This window comes from Epinephelus fuscoguttatus, linkage group LG6 (genome assembly GCF_011397635.1).
Source record: "Epinephelus fuscoguttatus linkage group LG6, E.fuscoguttatus.final_Chr_v1".
Taxonomy (NCBI): Eukaryota; Metazoa; Chordata; class Actinopteri; order Perciformes; family Serranidae; genus Epinephelus; species Epinephelus fuscoguttatus.
The window spans coordinates 35053174-35066854 of NC_064757.1; the positions used below are offsets into that span (position 1 = coordinate 35053174).

At 38.3% G+C, this 13681-nt stretch overlaps 2 protein-coding genes across 3 annotated transcripts; one reads left to right on the top strand and one right to left on the bottom strand.

The window, feature by feature from the left end:
- Positions 1-255: 255 nt before the first annotated feature.
- On the top strand, positions 256-4399 carry mboat4 (membrane bound O-acyltransferase domain containing 4). Its single transcript, XM_049577717.1, has 3 exons — positions 256-374; positions 1370-1594; positions 3448-4399. The coding sequence occupies exons 1-3, from the start codon at positions 256-258 to the stop codon at positions 4397-4399; spliced, it is 1296 nt and encodes a 431-aa protein (XP_049433674.1).
- A 3921-nt stretch (positions 4400-8320) lies between these two features.
- On the bottom strand, positions 8321-13018 carry coq2 (coenzyme Q2 4-hydroxybenzoate polyprenyltransferase). Of its 2 annotated transcripts, none has more exons than XM_049578428.1 (8): positions 12909-13018; positions 12117-12501; positions 11101-11267; positions 10806-10927; positions 9712-9797; positions 9480-9613; positions 9052-9240; positions 8321-8837 (listed from the first exon to the last, which is right to left on the bottom strand). In XM_049578428.1, the coding sequence occupies exons 2-8, from the start codon at positions 12442-12444 to the stop codon at positions 8682-8684; spliced, it is 1182 nt and encodes a 393-aa protein (XP_049434385.1). In that variant the 5' UTR covers positions 12445-12501; positions 12909-13018; the 3' UTR covers positions 8321-8681. The 2 variants fall into 2 exon arrangements, with proteins under 2 accessions (XP_049434385.1, XP_049434386.1); XM_049578429.1 differs by lacking the exon at positions 12909-13018 and adding an exon at positions 12781-12891.
- Positions 13019-13681: the final 663 nt, after the last annotated feature.

The window sequence follows — 13681 nt, forward strand, 5'->3', positions numbered from 1 at the left end:
CAGTTGCTAAAATATGTTTGATAAAAAAGCTTCTGTATCCGTCAATACTGATAGTGTTGAACAAAAGGAATAACTATTACCAATACTGTGTGATGATGGTAAACAAAAGCGATTACTTTAATGCAGGTCTCAGGAGGAATGGCAAACACAGTTGGTTCAGGTTAAACAAGTATTCCTCCTCTTTAATAGGACAACCAGCAGAAACATCTGCTATCAGCGGCGCTCTTCTTCTGTCAGTGATATTCAGGATCAGATATGGGTTTGATGAGCTGGTTGTGGGAACATCAGTTTTTGATGCACCAGTGTTTTTCACTTCCATTCGCATTTCTGTTTTATTTCCTTGCTCAACGGGGATATCTGTCCTTGACATACAGGTATGTAATTACAAATCTATTAATTGACTTTTGTTATTAAACCACACATTAAAAGCAATATGTTAAGTGACTAGTGTATTATATGGCCTTAATACTCTAAAATTAGTCACAATTTTCTGTGAAGCCATGATCTGTTCTATCTATTCGGATTTTAATTTCAATAGGTTCATGAAGTTTTATATGTAATTCAAATGAAATTTGAATTAATGAAATTTGAATTAACCAGTCCAAATAGCACAACCACAATATTTAACAGGGGATACAATACTGGCGAAACTTTTGTTTATTTGTTTTTAACATTGATTCATACTCGTGTTTCTAATTCATATCTGTTTTTTAGTTTTCATCTAATTGTATTTTGTACTTCTCCCATAAAGCAAGTTGGCAAATGTTGTTGTTTTTAAATACATTATTTAAAATAATTTGACTTTACAAATCTTAAATAAGTCACTTCACACTAACTTATCAATTGAAGTACAACTAACATTTATTTTCATTATTAATTAATCTGCAGATCAATTTCCTGATTAATCGTTTGGTCTATAAATGTCAAAAAATAGTGGAAAATGAGTCCTTGTTGATGTCATTATATCTTGTTTTGTCAGATCAACAGTCTAAAACCGACGGATATTCAGTTTATAATTATGTTAAACAAATAAGAATGCTTGAGAATCTGCTTAAAGAGCATCCTATATGGGGCACCGGTGGCTTAGTGGTGGAGCAGGCGCCCCATGTGTAGGGCTGTTGCTGCGGCGGCCCGGATTCAGCTCCAGCCTGTGGCCCCTTACTGCATGTCACTCCCTCTCTCTCTCCCCCCTTCATGCTTGTCTGTCCTGTACATTAAAGGCTAAAAGGCCCCAAAAAATATCTTTAAAAAAAACAGAACATCCTATATACTAATCAAATAGTTACTGATTAATTGTCTATATATCAATTGACAAACTTATCAACTAATTGTTGCAGCTGTGATTGTCAACATGAGTTTCTATCTGCAGGTACCTGTATGTTTGTCTTGGAGGATGCGTCCTGGCGGTCGTCACGATGGGCATCTACAGCTTGCTCCTGTTCACCTCAACTTTCCTCTTTATCCTGCTTGTTTGCTCTGTGGATCCTAGCTGTGTCCACGCCTGGGTGTTTGGTGTCCAGATGTTGTGGCAAACCTTCTGGCACCTGCTTATACAGTACAGGGAATACTACCTGCATGAGCCTGTCAGCATCAGGTACCGATCTTAATTCACTTAACTGGCATGTAAACTGATACCTTCATGCTTTTCCAGAGGGTCCAATATAAATTATGAATTTATGTATTAACTGATAGGTCTGGTAATACTTCATATTTTCTTATTTTCAACAAATCTCATGAAAAGACCAAAACCAACAATGAACTGTTCCTAATAACAAGTATTACTTGATATCATTTATTCCTCTCCACCATAGAGCTCAATTGTTGTACAAAAACTACAAAAAGCACATCAGTGACCAACACTGTTGCACTACATGGTATTTTGCTTTGTTACCATGAACATGAGCACATCCTTCTGCTGCTGTACACAAAAAAATGCATCACTCCTGTTTGTTTTTAAGGAGTCACATCTTCAGAGTACCACAGACAAGCTCAGGAAGTCTGAAGAAAAGACTGAGACAAACTAAAATGTTGTAGGCATTGGACTTTTCATGCGATTTGTAATGTCTGACTGGTCCTTTAAAGGGGCAGTTCATCCCAAAATTTAAATTATGTATTTTTCCTGTTGTGCTAATTATTAACACAGATCGTTTTGTTATGAGTTGCTGAGTGTCAGCCGTAGAGATGTCTGCCTTCTCTCCAATATAATGGAAATAGATGGTACTCGGTTTGAGGTGCACAAAGCACCAAAAAATATATATTTGAAAAACTCAACAACAATGTCTCTTTCCAGATATCATGACCCAGTTCCTCAAGATAATCCACAGACCTTGTTGTGAGCAGTTTCATTTAGAAGCTATTTCCTTTCTACCAAACTACACCCACCAAATGTATCACTGCACAGAAGGAGGGGTCCATCTACTCTTGAACCAGAGGCTTGCCCTGATGTAACCACAAGATGTAAACATTAATGGGTCCTCCTAAGCTGAGCTGTAACGTTAGCTGGGTCAATGGTCATGATTTCTGGATAGAGACACTAATGTAGTTAATGGGTGGAAGTACAACAGGATGGAAAATCGTATTCTGAAAAACAAATCTGAATATTACATGAAGGCATAACATTAAAATAAGCCCGCTGCATACCAAAAACAACATTTCAGTGGATATAATCAAGAGAAAAAACATACAGTGAAAATGACCTTCCATTTAGTATGAAACCATTTTCCACCAGCTGGAATACAGCTTTTCAGTTTGACAAAACAATCTCCCCTTAAGATCCACAGTAGCTGTACTGGAGCTTTCAGTCACATCACACTGTCCTCATCACTGTCCAGTGCCTTCTATTCAACACAGAGTTGTAGATGTTTCGTGACTCTGAGCACCTCTGTGATTTCTCATCCATGCTGAATGTTTGTCAGAAATTGTCAGCTGCCATCAACTTTGTGACATGATAGAAAGCTCCATTACAGCGACTAAATGGACCTTAAAATGGAAATTTTAATTTTAATATTCAGCATTTCCCCTTATAGTGTTTCCAAGTGGTATTATTGTTGTTGTTATTATTGTCTCAGAGCCTAACAAACACCACAGTTTAAAGTCACTTCAGTTGCTCTACTGTCCGCCAATTCAACTAATGGAGATAGTAATTGCAGAGAACCTACGCTGATTGTCTTTGGTAACTAGGGACCATCCTCTTGCTGTTTTGGTGGACGCATTTTGTGCTGTAAATTGAGCCATTTTCCCTGGAGATCCTACCTGGTACGGACAGAAGTGCATTGTGAAAAGCGAGGCTGAACCAATCTAAATGCAGATGGTGAAGCTATTACAGTGTGCAATCAATAGTTGTTGGCTGCTGTTATACTCTTGGTAACATAAAATGCAGACATATATTCAAACATTTATTCCTCTTTCTGACAAAAAGACTTAACATATATAAGGTTTTCTTTTCAGATTGTTTCTGGCAGTGTCCTCTTTGATGCTGCTCACTCAGAGAGTCACCTCTGTGTCCATGGACCTCCAGGAAAAACAAGTTACACTAACATTTAATTCTTCATCCAAAAAGAAAACCTGCGTGATGCTTCTCCCTCTTGTCAGCTACATCCTCAACTTCACCACACTGTTCGGTGGGCCATTGTGCTCCTACAGCCGATTTGTGTCCCTAATGGCGGGAATCAGCCTCAACCCTCCACCTAGTCCACTGGGTGTTGTCTCCTTAAAGTTGATGCAGGTGTTAATGATGGAGTTAGTAAAGTATTGTCTTGTCTATTTCCTGAAACGTAACACCTATGATCCCTCCAGCTTTATCATTCTCTATGGCGTCCTGTGGGTTTGGGGTCTGGCGGCAGTTTTGAGGATCCAATATTATTCTCACTGGAGGGTCAGTGAATGCCTCAATAACGCAGCTGGGTTTGGCTTTTGGGAAAATTCACCAGGAGACTCCCCAGACTGGAGCGGACTATCCGATGGAGATTTCTGGACCATTGAAGCATCGAGCCGTATGTCAGAGTTTGCCCGTCGATGGAACTCCACGACAGCTTCATGGCTGCGTAGGCTGGTTTTTACAAGATGCAAACGTTTCCCATTGTTCATGACTTTTAGCTTCTCAGCGTGGTGGCATGGCTGGCATTTGGGTCATTTTGTGGGAATTCTGACCTGGGCAGCAACCGTGAAAGCAGATTATCACATACACAGGCACCTGGGCCCAAAACTGTCGTCTCCATGGAGGAAAATATACACTTGTATAAGTTGGATTAACACTCAAATGATTGTGGCTTGTGTTGTTATAGCAGTAGAATTAAGAAATGTGTCTGGTTTGAGACTTTTGTCTGTAACATACATAGGTCTGTTTCCACTTTTTAATGTAATTCTGATTTTTATCTTATTAAAACTCAACACAAATTAATCATCTGAACACACTCCTATATCTACGTAGCGGGACGTAATTACGCTCAATTAGGGCTGGGCAATATATTGATATCTTCTTATGAGACTAGATATCATCTTAGATTGTGGACACATAACATTGTACGTGTCTTTTCCTGGTTTTAAAGGCTGCATTACAATAAAATGATGACATTTTCTGAACTCACAGGCTGTTCTTACTGTTCTATCATTTGCCTTTAACCACCTAGTCATTATATCCACATTACTGATGACTGTTTATTGAAAATCTTATTGTGTAAATATTTTGTTAAAGCATTGTTAAAGAGTCACCCCTATTTTATTGTTGCAATATAAAAATTGATGTATTTGGTCAAAAATGTCACTGCTGTTTGATCTTTTAAAATTCTGTTCTTGAATTTGTGAAAATTGAATCTAAATAAAGTCTTAAAGGAAGATAACCAAAATGAAAAATGTTCTCTGCTGGCATAAACTGAAGATCACTATATTCATTCATTTTCCGTAACCGCTTTTCCATTGTTAACAATTTGCCTCAAAGAGCACTGCGATCATCTGCTGCTGGTTTACTGGAGGTTCCCAGCAACAGCCGGAAGAATATCGGAGATGCAGCCTTTGTCAGTTATGCCCCAAAGATATGGAGCACACTACCTGTCGATATCGGGGAAGCTAGCTCGCTAAATATTTTTAAAAGAAAGCTAAAAACATATTTGTTCACTTTAGCCTTTAACTAGCCCTGACCTCCTGATACAGGTCTGAAACGCTTTCTTTTTACAATTTTACTGTCTATTTATGCTACATGCTGCTGCAACTCTTGATGATTTATAGTTTTAATCCATGTTTTAAACTGTTTTTAATGTCGTTTCATATTGAATTGTCTTTTTTTGTCCATTTATTGTAAAGCACTTTGCACTGCATTTCTTCATATATTTCTTGTATGAAAGGTGCTCAAAATAAAGTTTATTATTACTATTATTATTATTATTGTTATTATTATTATTACTAGTATTATTATTATGTCAGTGGTCGCGGGTGTGCTGGAGCCTATCCCAGCTGACACTGGGCAAGAGGCAGGGTACACCCTGCCAGACTATCACAGGGCTGACACATAGAGATAGACAACCATTCATGCTCACATTCACACCTACGGACTATTTAGAGTCACCAATTAACCAGCATGCCTTTGGACCGTGGGAGGAAACCAGAGTACCCACCCTCTGGTTCGAACCAGAAACCCTCTTGCTCGCCTGAAAATCACTTTTATAATCTAAACCTGCATTAATTGACATTTACTGGTATTGAAAAGAGTTGTGAAAAATATGGATATATCAAAACACAGTACTCATTCTCTCCAGTATTGATACATCCGTACCAGCTGCACCTTCTCACTCTCTCTCACTACTACCAGCAGAGGCTGCTGGTGACTTTCTACCGCTCCACCATTGAAAGCCTGCTGGCATTCTCCATCACTGTGTGGTATGCTGGCTGCACAGTGGCTGACAGGAAAAGGCTGCAGAGGGTGATAAGGTCAGCTGAAAAGACAATTGGCTGTCCCTTGCCCTCCCTGGATGACATCGCTAGCTCCCGATGCCTCATGCGAACAAGGAAGATCATTCGCGACCACCTCCATCCAGGACACTGCCTGCTCAGCTTGCTGCCCTCTGGAAAGAGGTACAGGAGCATAAAGAGTAGAACAAACAGACTGAAAAACAGCTTCTTTCCGTGGGCTGTCAGGACACTCAGTGCTCACATGAGTCACTAATGCCTCCTTTTACAGACTTTTACAGACTTAAGTGCAATACCTTCTTTTATTAAGTGCAATACAATTTTTTTACTTATTGTTTTTATTATGACATGACCTGTATGCTCTTGTCTCGTTCGTCTTGTTTGTCTTGGGTTGTCTCCACTTGTTTTATTTTTGTTCTTATATTTATTCCTAATGCACCTTCAGTTGTGGCACTCCCAATTTCGTTGTATAGGTGTCTGTACAATGACAATAAAGGCTATCTTGAATCTTAATATTTACTACAGTCACTCAGCTGTTCTCTGCTACTAATCAAGAAAGGTTGTCGTTGTCATATAAACGCCCTGTTACATTCATCTTTTAATTAAAGTGTTACATTTTATGTATTCAGTGTCAATCTTTCCATGTGGTATCAAAAGTACTGTGTCAAAGTTAAAAATTCCAGTATCGTGACAACACTACATTAAAATAAACAACACCAGGTCACATAAGGTCACAGCTCATAGTGCCAAACTTCACTCTTCAGGTCAGTGCAGCTTCTACCCTCTTTCATCACATTGTTTAGGTTGTGCAACTTGCAAAAACACTACAGATGAGTGTGACTACTCTCAAAAAACTCTCTTCACATAAAAAAAAGTGACAGCTGTTTCCATCAAACAAGCTCAGCCATAGTGAGCATCCCCTATCTGCCTCGCATGAAAAGAGTGCAAGAATGAAAAGAAAAACAGTGAGTCATGAGGAAAGTGAAGCTAAAGACCCAAATATTTTTCTCAATAGGTGGTGGGCAAAAACGAAACTAGATGACCGGTAAATACTTTCTAAAGGTGGCCACTGTTTGTCTGCTCCCTAGTGGTAACAACTGCTTAGTGCGGTTTTAAGGAGTATTTAGCAACAATAACACTCTGTGCGTTCCAATACCCATACTACCATAAAATATAATATGCCAGATAAAGATTTATAATGTCCCAATACATGGTATGTCAAATGCAGTATGCCAAAAATACCAAGATGTTCTACTACATCTTGTCCAATTTTGCAGTATGCAAGCCAGCATGCTTTTCAGGCTATTCTGACCCACAATCCTCTGCAACAGATGACAGCTTGACAGCTCGTTGACAGCTGTAGCCTTTAACAGCTGATTTACAGCTGTCAGAAGTCGCAATGATGGGTGACAGCACATTCAAGTAACTGATGACCAGTCTAACAGTAATAACAGGAATATTAATTGTTGAAGTGAACAAAAGAATCATAAATATTACAAACAACAAAAGGAAATTACAATAAAAATAGCAGTGACAGGGGAACTGCAGATGTAATTTCACTGAATGTACAATCTATGCAGTTATAACTTTTAAGTTACACTACATACATTGCAAAGTAACAACTGCAGAGCTCTTCAAGTTGAGCTCTCCATCTCTTGCGAACTTTGCAAGCAGGGTTTGTTTTATCTCCAGATTAACGGATATAAAAGCAAGAGGGTCAAATTTCTGGGCACAATGTTATAAAAAAGTAGCGTGTCCCGATTGTGTACACACTGCATGCAACAGTACATACTTTTAACAACAGCTGCAGCACCTAATAAAAGTAAAAAGAAACAACTTCCCCACCTGTACGTGTTTATTGTGACTAATTCTGAGTGTACATATGCAGAAACTATAAGTCCCCTAGCAGCACTTGAACACATAAGTAAATTATAAATGTAGGTAACAGGAGGTATTTTATTCATCAGTTTACAACAAAACCATTGAAAGTGATTTTTTAAATTAACATCTGTAAAAATACATTTTATAAGTAAAGAAATATATCAAATAACTTCATTGTGTGGGTAAAAATCACACAGCTTGTAGTACATCTATTTGCTCTCTCATAGAGCTTTGTTTGGAGTGGAAGTAGCCAAATGCTATTAAAATATGCAAGTGGCTGGTAGATTGGCCTCACTCACCAGCCATAAAAAAACAATAGTAATCTATAAAACAGTCAGGGTGTGATGATACATTGATTAAAAATCCATTATTATCGATGCAAAGTGAAAACATCGATAAATATATCACCATATTAATTACTTATTTATTCAATTTCATTTTATTTTCCTCGCCAGGGTTGGGGATAATATACTTATTTTCTTTGTTGAAATGTTACTGTTAAAAAATGCAATAAAAAAGATTGTCTAAAAAAACCAACACGTGTCACCATATTTATTTTTAAATTACCATAGCATGTTTGTGTAACCGTATCTGCCTGAGCACACCTTTTTCCTGGACATTCAAATAGTGCAAGTGGCCCAGCACCGAGCAGACAATGGCAAGCAGCACAGAAAGATACAACAGGATATTTACTGATTTCATTTCATATCAATCGCAGGCTCGAATTGAAATTGTACCGCGGCTGACTATGTGATTATCTGCAGATAACATATCATTGTCCAAAGAATTGATATAATATTGTGCTGCAATGAAACCTGTGATGTGCACCCCTGCTGAGTGACACTGCATGTGATGTACTGTAAATACAATAAAAATACTATTTGTTCTGGTTATCTCACTTATCTGATTTCTTCCTCATTCTGCAGCAAAGTCTCTCTTCTCTCTTTCCACAGATTGCCGGCAACGATGCCTAAAAATAACAACAGTCCAAGGTTTCTGTTCGAGACAAATTTCTTCCAGCAGTCCTCTGGTTTGTTAATGTCCAATGTGTAAATCTAGAAGAGAGGAGAGTAAATGTTATGTGCATGTTTGAGATAATACCTTAAAAGACCTGTTAGTGATTTAAGAAGATGAAAGGTATTAGTTTACATATTTACATCACCGATTCACTCAGAGGAATTTTATCTCACTGTGAATTAAACTCTGTAGTGTAATAATTAACCCTTTGGCAGCAAGCATTCAGTCACTGTACAACACCTTGTTCCTCACCTGATGTGTTAGGTGAATGGCCACTGCGGACAGTACAGTGTAGTAAGGCAGAGTCTGTTCAGCATTGACTCCGGCTAGTACCAGTCCAGACATCATGGCCACTGTGAAGCCACTCAGCCAAGGTTTGGTTTGCTCCTGGAACCTCAGCGCAGTGGATTTGACTCCTACCTTGACGTCGTCCTCCTTATCCTAGTTATCAAAGAAAAAGCAGAGAGAGTCCAGTGTCAGTCCATATGTTCCTACTTTAAAATGTGAGGCGTTAAGCTTATGTTTTACTCCAGAATGACTAGTGTCAGTGGTCTATGATAAAAATAACTGAACCCATGGTCTAATTATTTCTCTACTACATGAGAGCGCCTGAGAATGTTAATGTTAAATAAGTGCTTTCTAGGAAATATAAATAAGATCTGTGGACCCCCCTTCTTCACCTGATGTGCATATATTGTGTCATATATCAGCGTCCACATCACTCCAGAGAAATACAGCGGGAGGCACACGGACCAATCACAGGAGCCCTTGATAGCGGACCAGCCGAGCAGCGCTCCCCAGTTGAAAGTGAGGCCTAGACAACAGGAACAGAAAAAACATGAAACTGAATTTAGCTTTGCTGCAGGGGAAGAAGTTTTAGATGTATCACACACAATCTTAACTAGTACATACCCAACACAAACTGTGGCCAGTAAGTGAATCTCTTCATCAGCGGGTAGGTGACAACAAGAGATAATGAAGCTGCACCCAATGCGATGCTGTGAGGGGCAGTATGAAAACTGTGAGCCTAACAGTGTCAAGCCATTAAATATATAAACAACTTTGTTTTTGGTCATTTTTGATCTGCATTCTAACGTACATTCCTTGCTCTTGTACATAAACACACTGCAAGTAACACATCTATAAAAAAGGTAACTGGTGAACTGTTTGATCTGCTGTTGGTTTAAAAGGACAGGCTCACACATTTTAGGTTAATTAAAACACTGGTTAGGTTCAAACATGAGCTTTGAAAGAGGTTTTGCTTGCTGTAATCCATTCTCCTGTTCATACCAGACATTTTATCTGTGTCCAATGTAAGTGATGTGGTACAAAATCCACAATCTTTGTTTTGCGCAAGAATATATTTAAACATTTATCTGAAGTTAGGATTAGGCTTTATAAGTCCGAGTTAGACAAATCAAGAGAGTATCTTCTAAAGTTTGTCTTTTTAGTACAAAATTTTGCAAAGAGAGTTGTACACTAAAAAAGACTGTGACTTTAAAAGATATTAAGCCTTTGCAATACAATATTTTCACAATACTTAATTCACAATACAATATTATTGTAATTTAACTTGGTTTTTCAATATGCAAAGTACATGACATACTGTCAGACATACCTGTATAGCGATCAACTGCAAATTATGTCCTGAAAGTAAAACTCTTTAAACATCTTTTTGTCTAATGAGATAAAGTTTTCAGTCTGAAAACTGACAAAAGTTTATCTGTATTTGCTTATATATTAATGTTAATCATTGAAATAATTAAAAATTGATACTTAGCATCCCTGTATGGCTTCAATATTGCCACAGAAAATATTGCAATACTATAATGTATCAAGTCTTCCCCCACCCTAAGAAGATATCCAAATTAAGCACGCAAAATGAAGCTTAAAAAGAGTGGATTTCATTGGTCCTACACACTTATTTATTTTCCCCGTCTCCTCTATTTCTGCTTTTGAACTGGTCACTATACAGATCTAATGACAACATAAAGATCACTGGGCACCTGTAATAGTTGAGACACAAGAGAACCCCGAGTGCCAGAGAGAGCTGCCCTCCTAAGAAGGCTAGTGCCTGTGGCCGAGAAACCTCTCCTGACGCAATGGGTCGAGTGGCCGTCCTGGACACCTGCACAAAAACATCACCACTTTCAATCAGTCAGTGCAAAAATCATATGAGGAATAAATATATATATATACTTCTTGCTGTAATATAGTTACTAAGGTATCATAATAAGTTTGACCAAAGCTGGCTGTTAGTATCAGCTAATGTGCAAATGGCTACATATAAGCTTCAAATACCTTTTTGTCAAAGTCTCTATCCCACATGTCATTGATGGTGCAGCCCGCTCCTCTCATCAGCAGAGCTCCTGTACCAAACAAGGTGAGCATGCCCAGATGAGGGAGGCATCCGGGGTCGGCAGCCAGAGCTATGCTCCATGTACACGGGAGGTAGAGCAGCCATGTTCCTATACAGAAACACAGAAACAACATAACTCAAGAAGACTGTGAGAGATCAGCTTCTGAAAGTCTAAGCAGGAAAATCTGATTTATGTTGAGGATCCCTTTAACAAGGCACTTTACTCTCAGCGCTGCATGGTGCTGCCAAAAAAGATAAATTTAGGTCAGTGTGTGTGGCTATGTGAGTGGGAATAGCTTGCTTTCCGTAACGAGTATGTGAGCTCTCCTGCCTTTCTGCAAACATTTACAATAGAAGCGAATAACTGGCCTTGCTGTTTTCTTGCAGAATCTCTCACCACTATGTCGGACACGTTTTGTACGCAATACTAACACTGTTGCTCCAAATTAGACCTTTGAGTGGAGATATGTGTTTTTATGTATTCTAGGGTTACTAAGACCTTTTGGTTTTACTCCAAGCTACGGACGTGGGGAAATAGATCAGTGATTGACAGAACATCACACTTTAGGTTCAGACAAAATTATAAAAGCAGGTATGTATTAATGTAGTATTCAAACTTACACAAATATCTTTGATAGCAAATACGATGTTAAATGTGCACTTTTAAAGGGGTCCTTTTAAAAGGACTGAAAAACCAAATATATTTTTTGGATTGTCTATCTAAAGGTCATCATGTGTTTTTAATACATTATATACTTTATTACACAACTGTGTGAATTACTCAAAGAAAACAAGATCCCAAAAATGCTGCAATATTCCAAACTTTGGCACTGCTGGGTCAATCCAAATATTCCTTTTAAAATTAATATCTATATAGTGTCCATACACAGTATCAGTTTCCCCATAAAATAATTTCATACAGAAAAAAGCAATCTGCATTACAAATAAATGTACTAACCAATAGGTTTGTCCAGCCTCATCAATCGCAGGTATGGCTGGACAGGTGATGGTGCTGAATTCACAATTGTAGCAGCAGATAAACTGAATGATCTTCTCCCATCTTGCTGTGTTTCTTGTAGTCTGCGTGATGGGCGGATAGCACTCTGGCTGTAAAACACTCTTCTCAACACACTGGAGTCTGAGTGGAGACTCACATCTCTCGTCCTTTTTCTGTCCATGTGAAGGAGGCCACTTGACGAGGAGTACAGGCAGGGGTAAGAAACTCCATAGTGAATCCTCCTCAGGACATTCAGGGTTAACTGACTGGTCAGCTTGGCTGGCAGCATGGTGCTTCTCTGAGGTCAGACTGGCATTATGCTTTTTCCCTCTGAAAATGTCACCCCCTGAACACACAAACGAAAACACACACAATGGTTCGTCAATGGCTTTTTTTCACAGAGGACTGATTTGCTGCAACAGGCATTCCTTTTGTGTTTGAGTGAGTCGGGTGCACAAAGACTGAGATACTCATGTGTCCCAGAGCTGGGTCTATTTAGCTGTTTGTATGTGTTTTTAGCATTATAACAGCGTTTAGCCGTGGCTGGTAACAGTAAGTTAGTTTGCAAAAGGACAAAAACCGGCACACATTAATACTATTAACATTCACTTAACACTTAACTTACAATGAGTGTTAGCCACAAGCCAACTCTGATGCTAACTTTAGCTTAAGTTAGCATTTTCAAACGACTTCTTGTAACGTTAGCTTGTCTTGAACCGAGTACAGTGTGGTGTAACGGTGAAACAAACTTACACTTTGAGTTACAGTAGACAGAAATGTAAATTTTAAAAGAAGCTAGCTACTACACAGGTGGCTGTGAGGTCACTGCTGCACCGCTGTTGCGTCTTCCTGTTATGGTCCGCCCGATATTGCTCCGGTGGAAACAATACCAGAGCGCGGAACCAATGACATCAGTGACGGAGAACAATCAACATCCGTTACAGTAAATCATTTTTACTGCGGTCAGTGTTGATATGAGGAGAAAAACACACTGGCGGTCGAAGTTTACACGAAGATAACACAACCACAATTATATATAGCTTGTAACTTATTTAAAAAATAATTTATAATCAATACAGAGACCCAGGCTGGAACTAAATGTAGAGTAATAAAAGGAGTTTGGCACCAAATCTTTTATATAAATGTATTTTAAATATGTTCTCATCCTCTTTAAACTAGCAAAGTGACCACAAAGCAAACTATAAGTACTTCCGGTCAAATTTGTCTCTGATTTTACAATTAAAGCATGAGTAGGTGTTATTTTTTTCCTAATAGAAATGAAAATATGAGCTGCGCCAATTGTAAAATAATACAGTTTAGCATAACATTAAAAATCATAACACACTGGTGTAAATGAGAAAATATATTGGGCTTTTATTTTTAGATTACATTTTATTAATTACAGATTTATTTTATACTTTTATTAGTAGACATATTTTTAATCAATGTGTAGTTTTGCTCTGGATGTATTATTTTTGTTTTCTGTGCATTATTTCAATTAAATACATCAAAAAGACACATAAGGG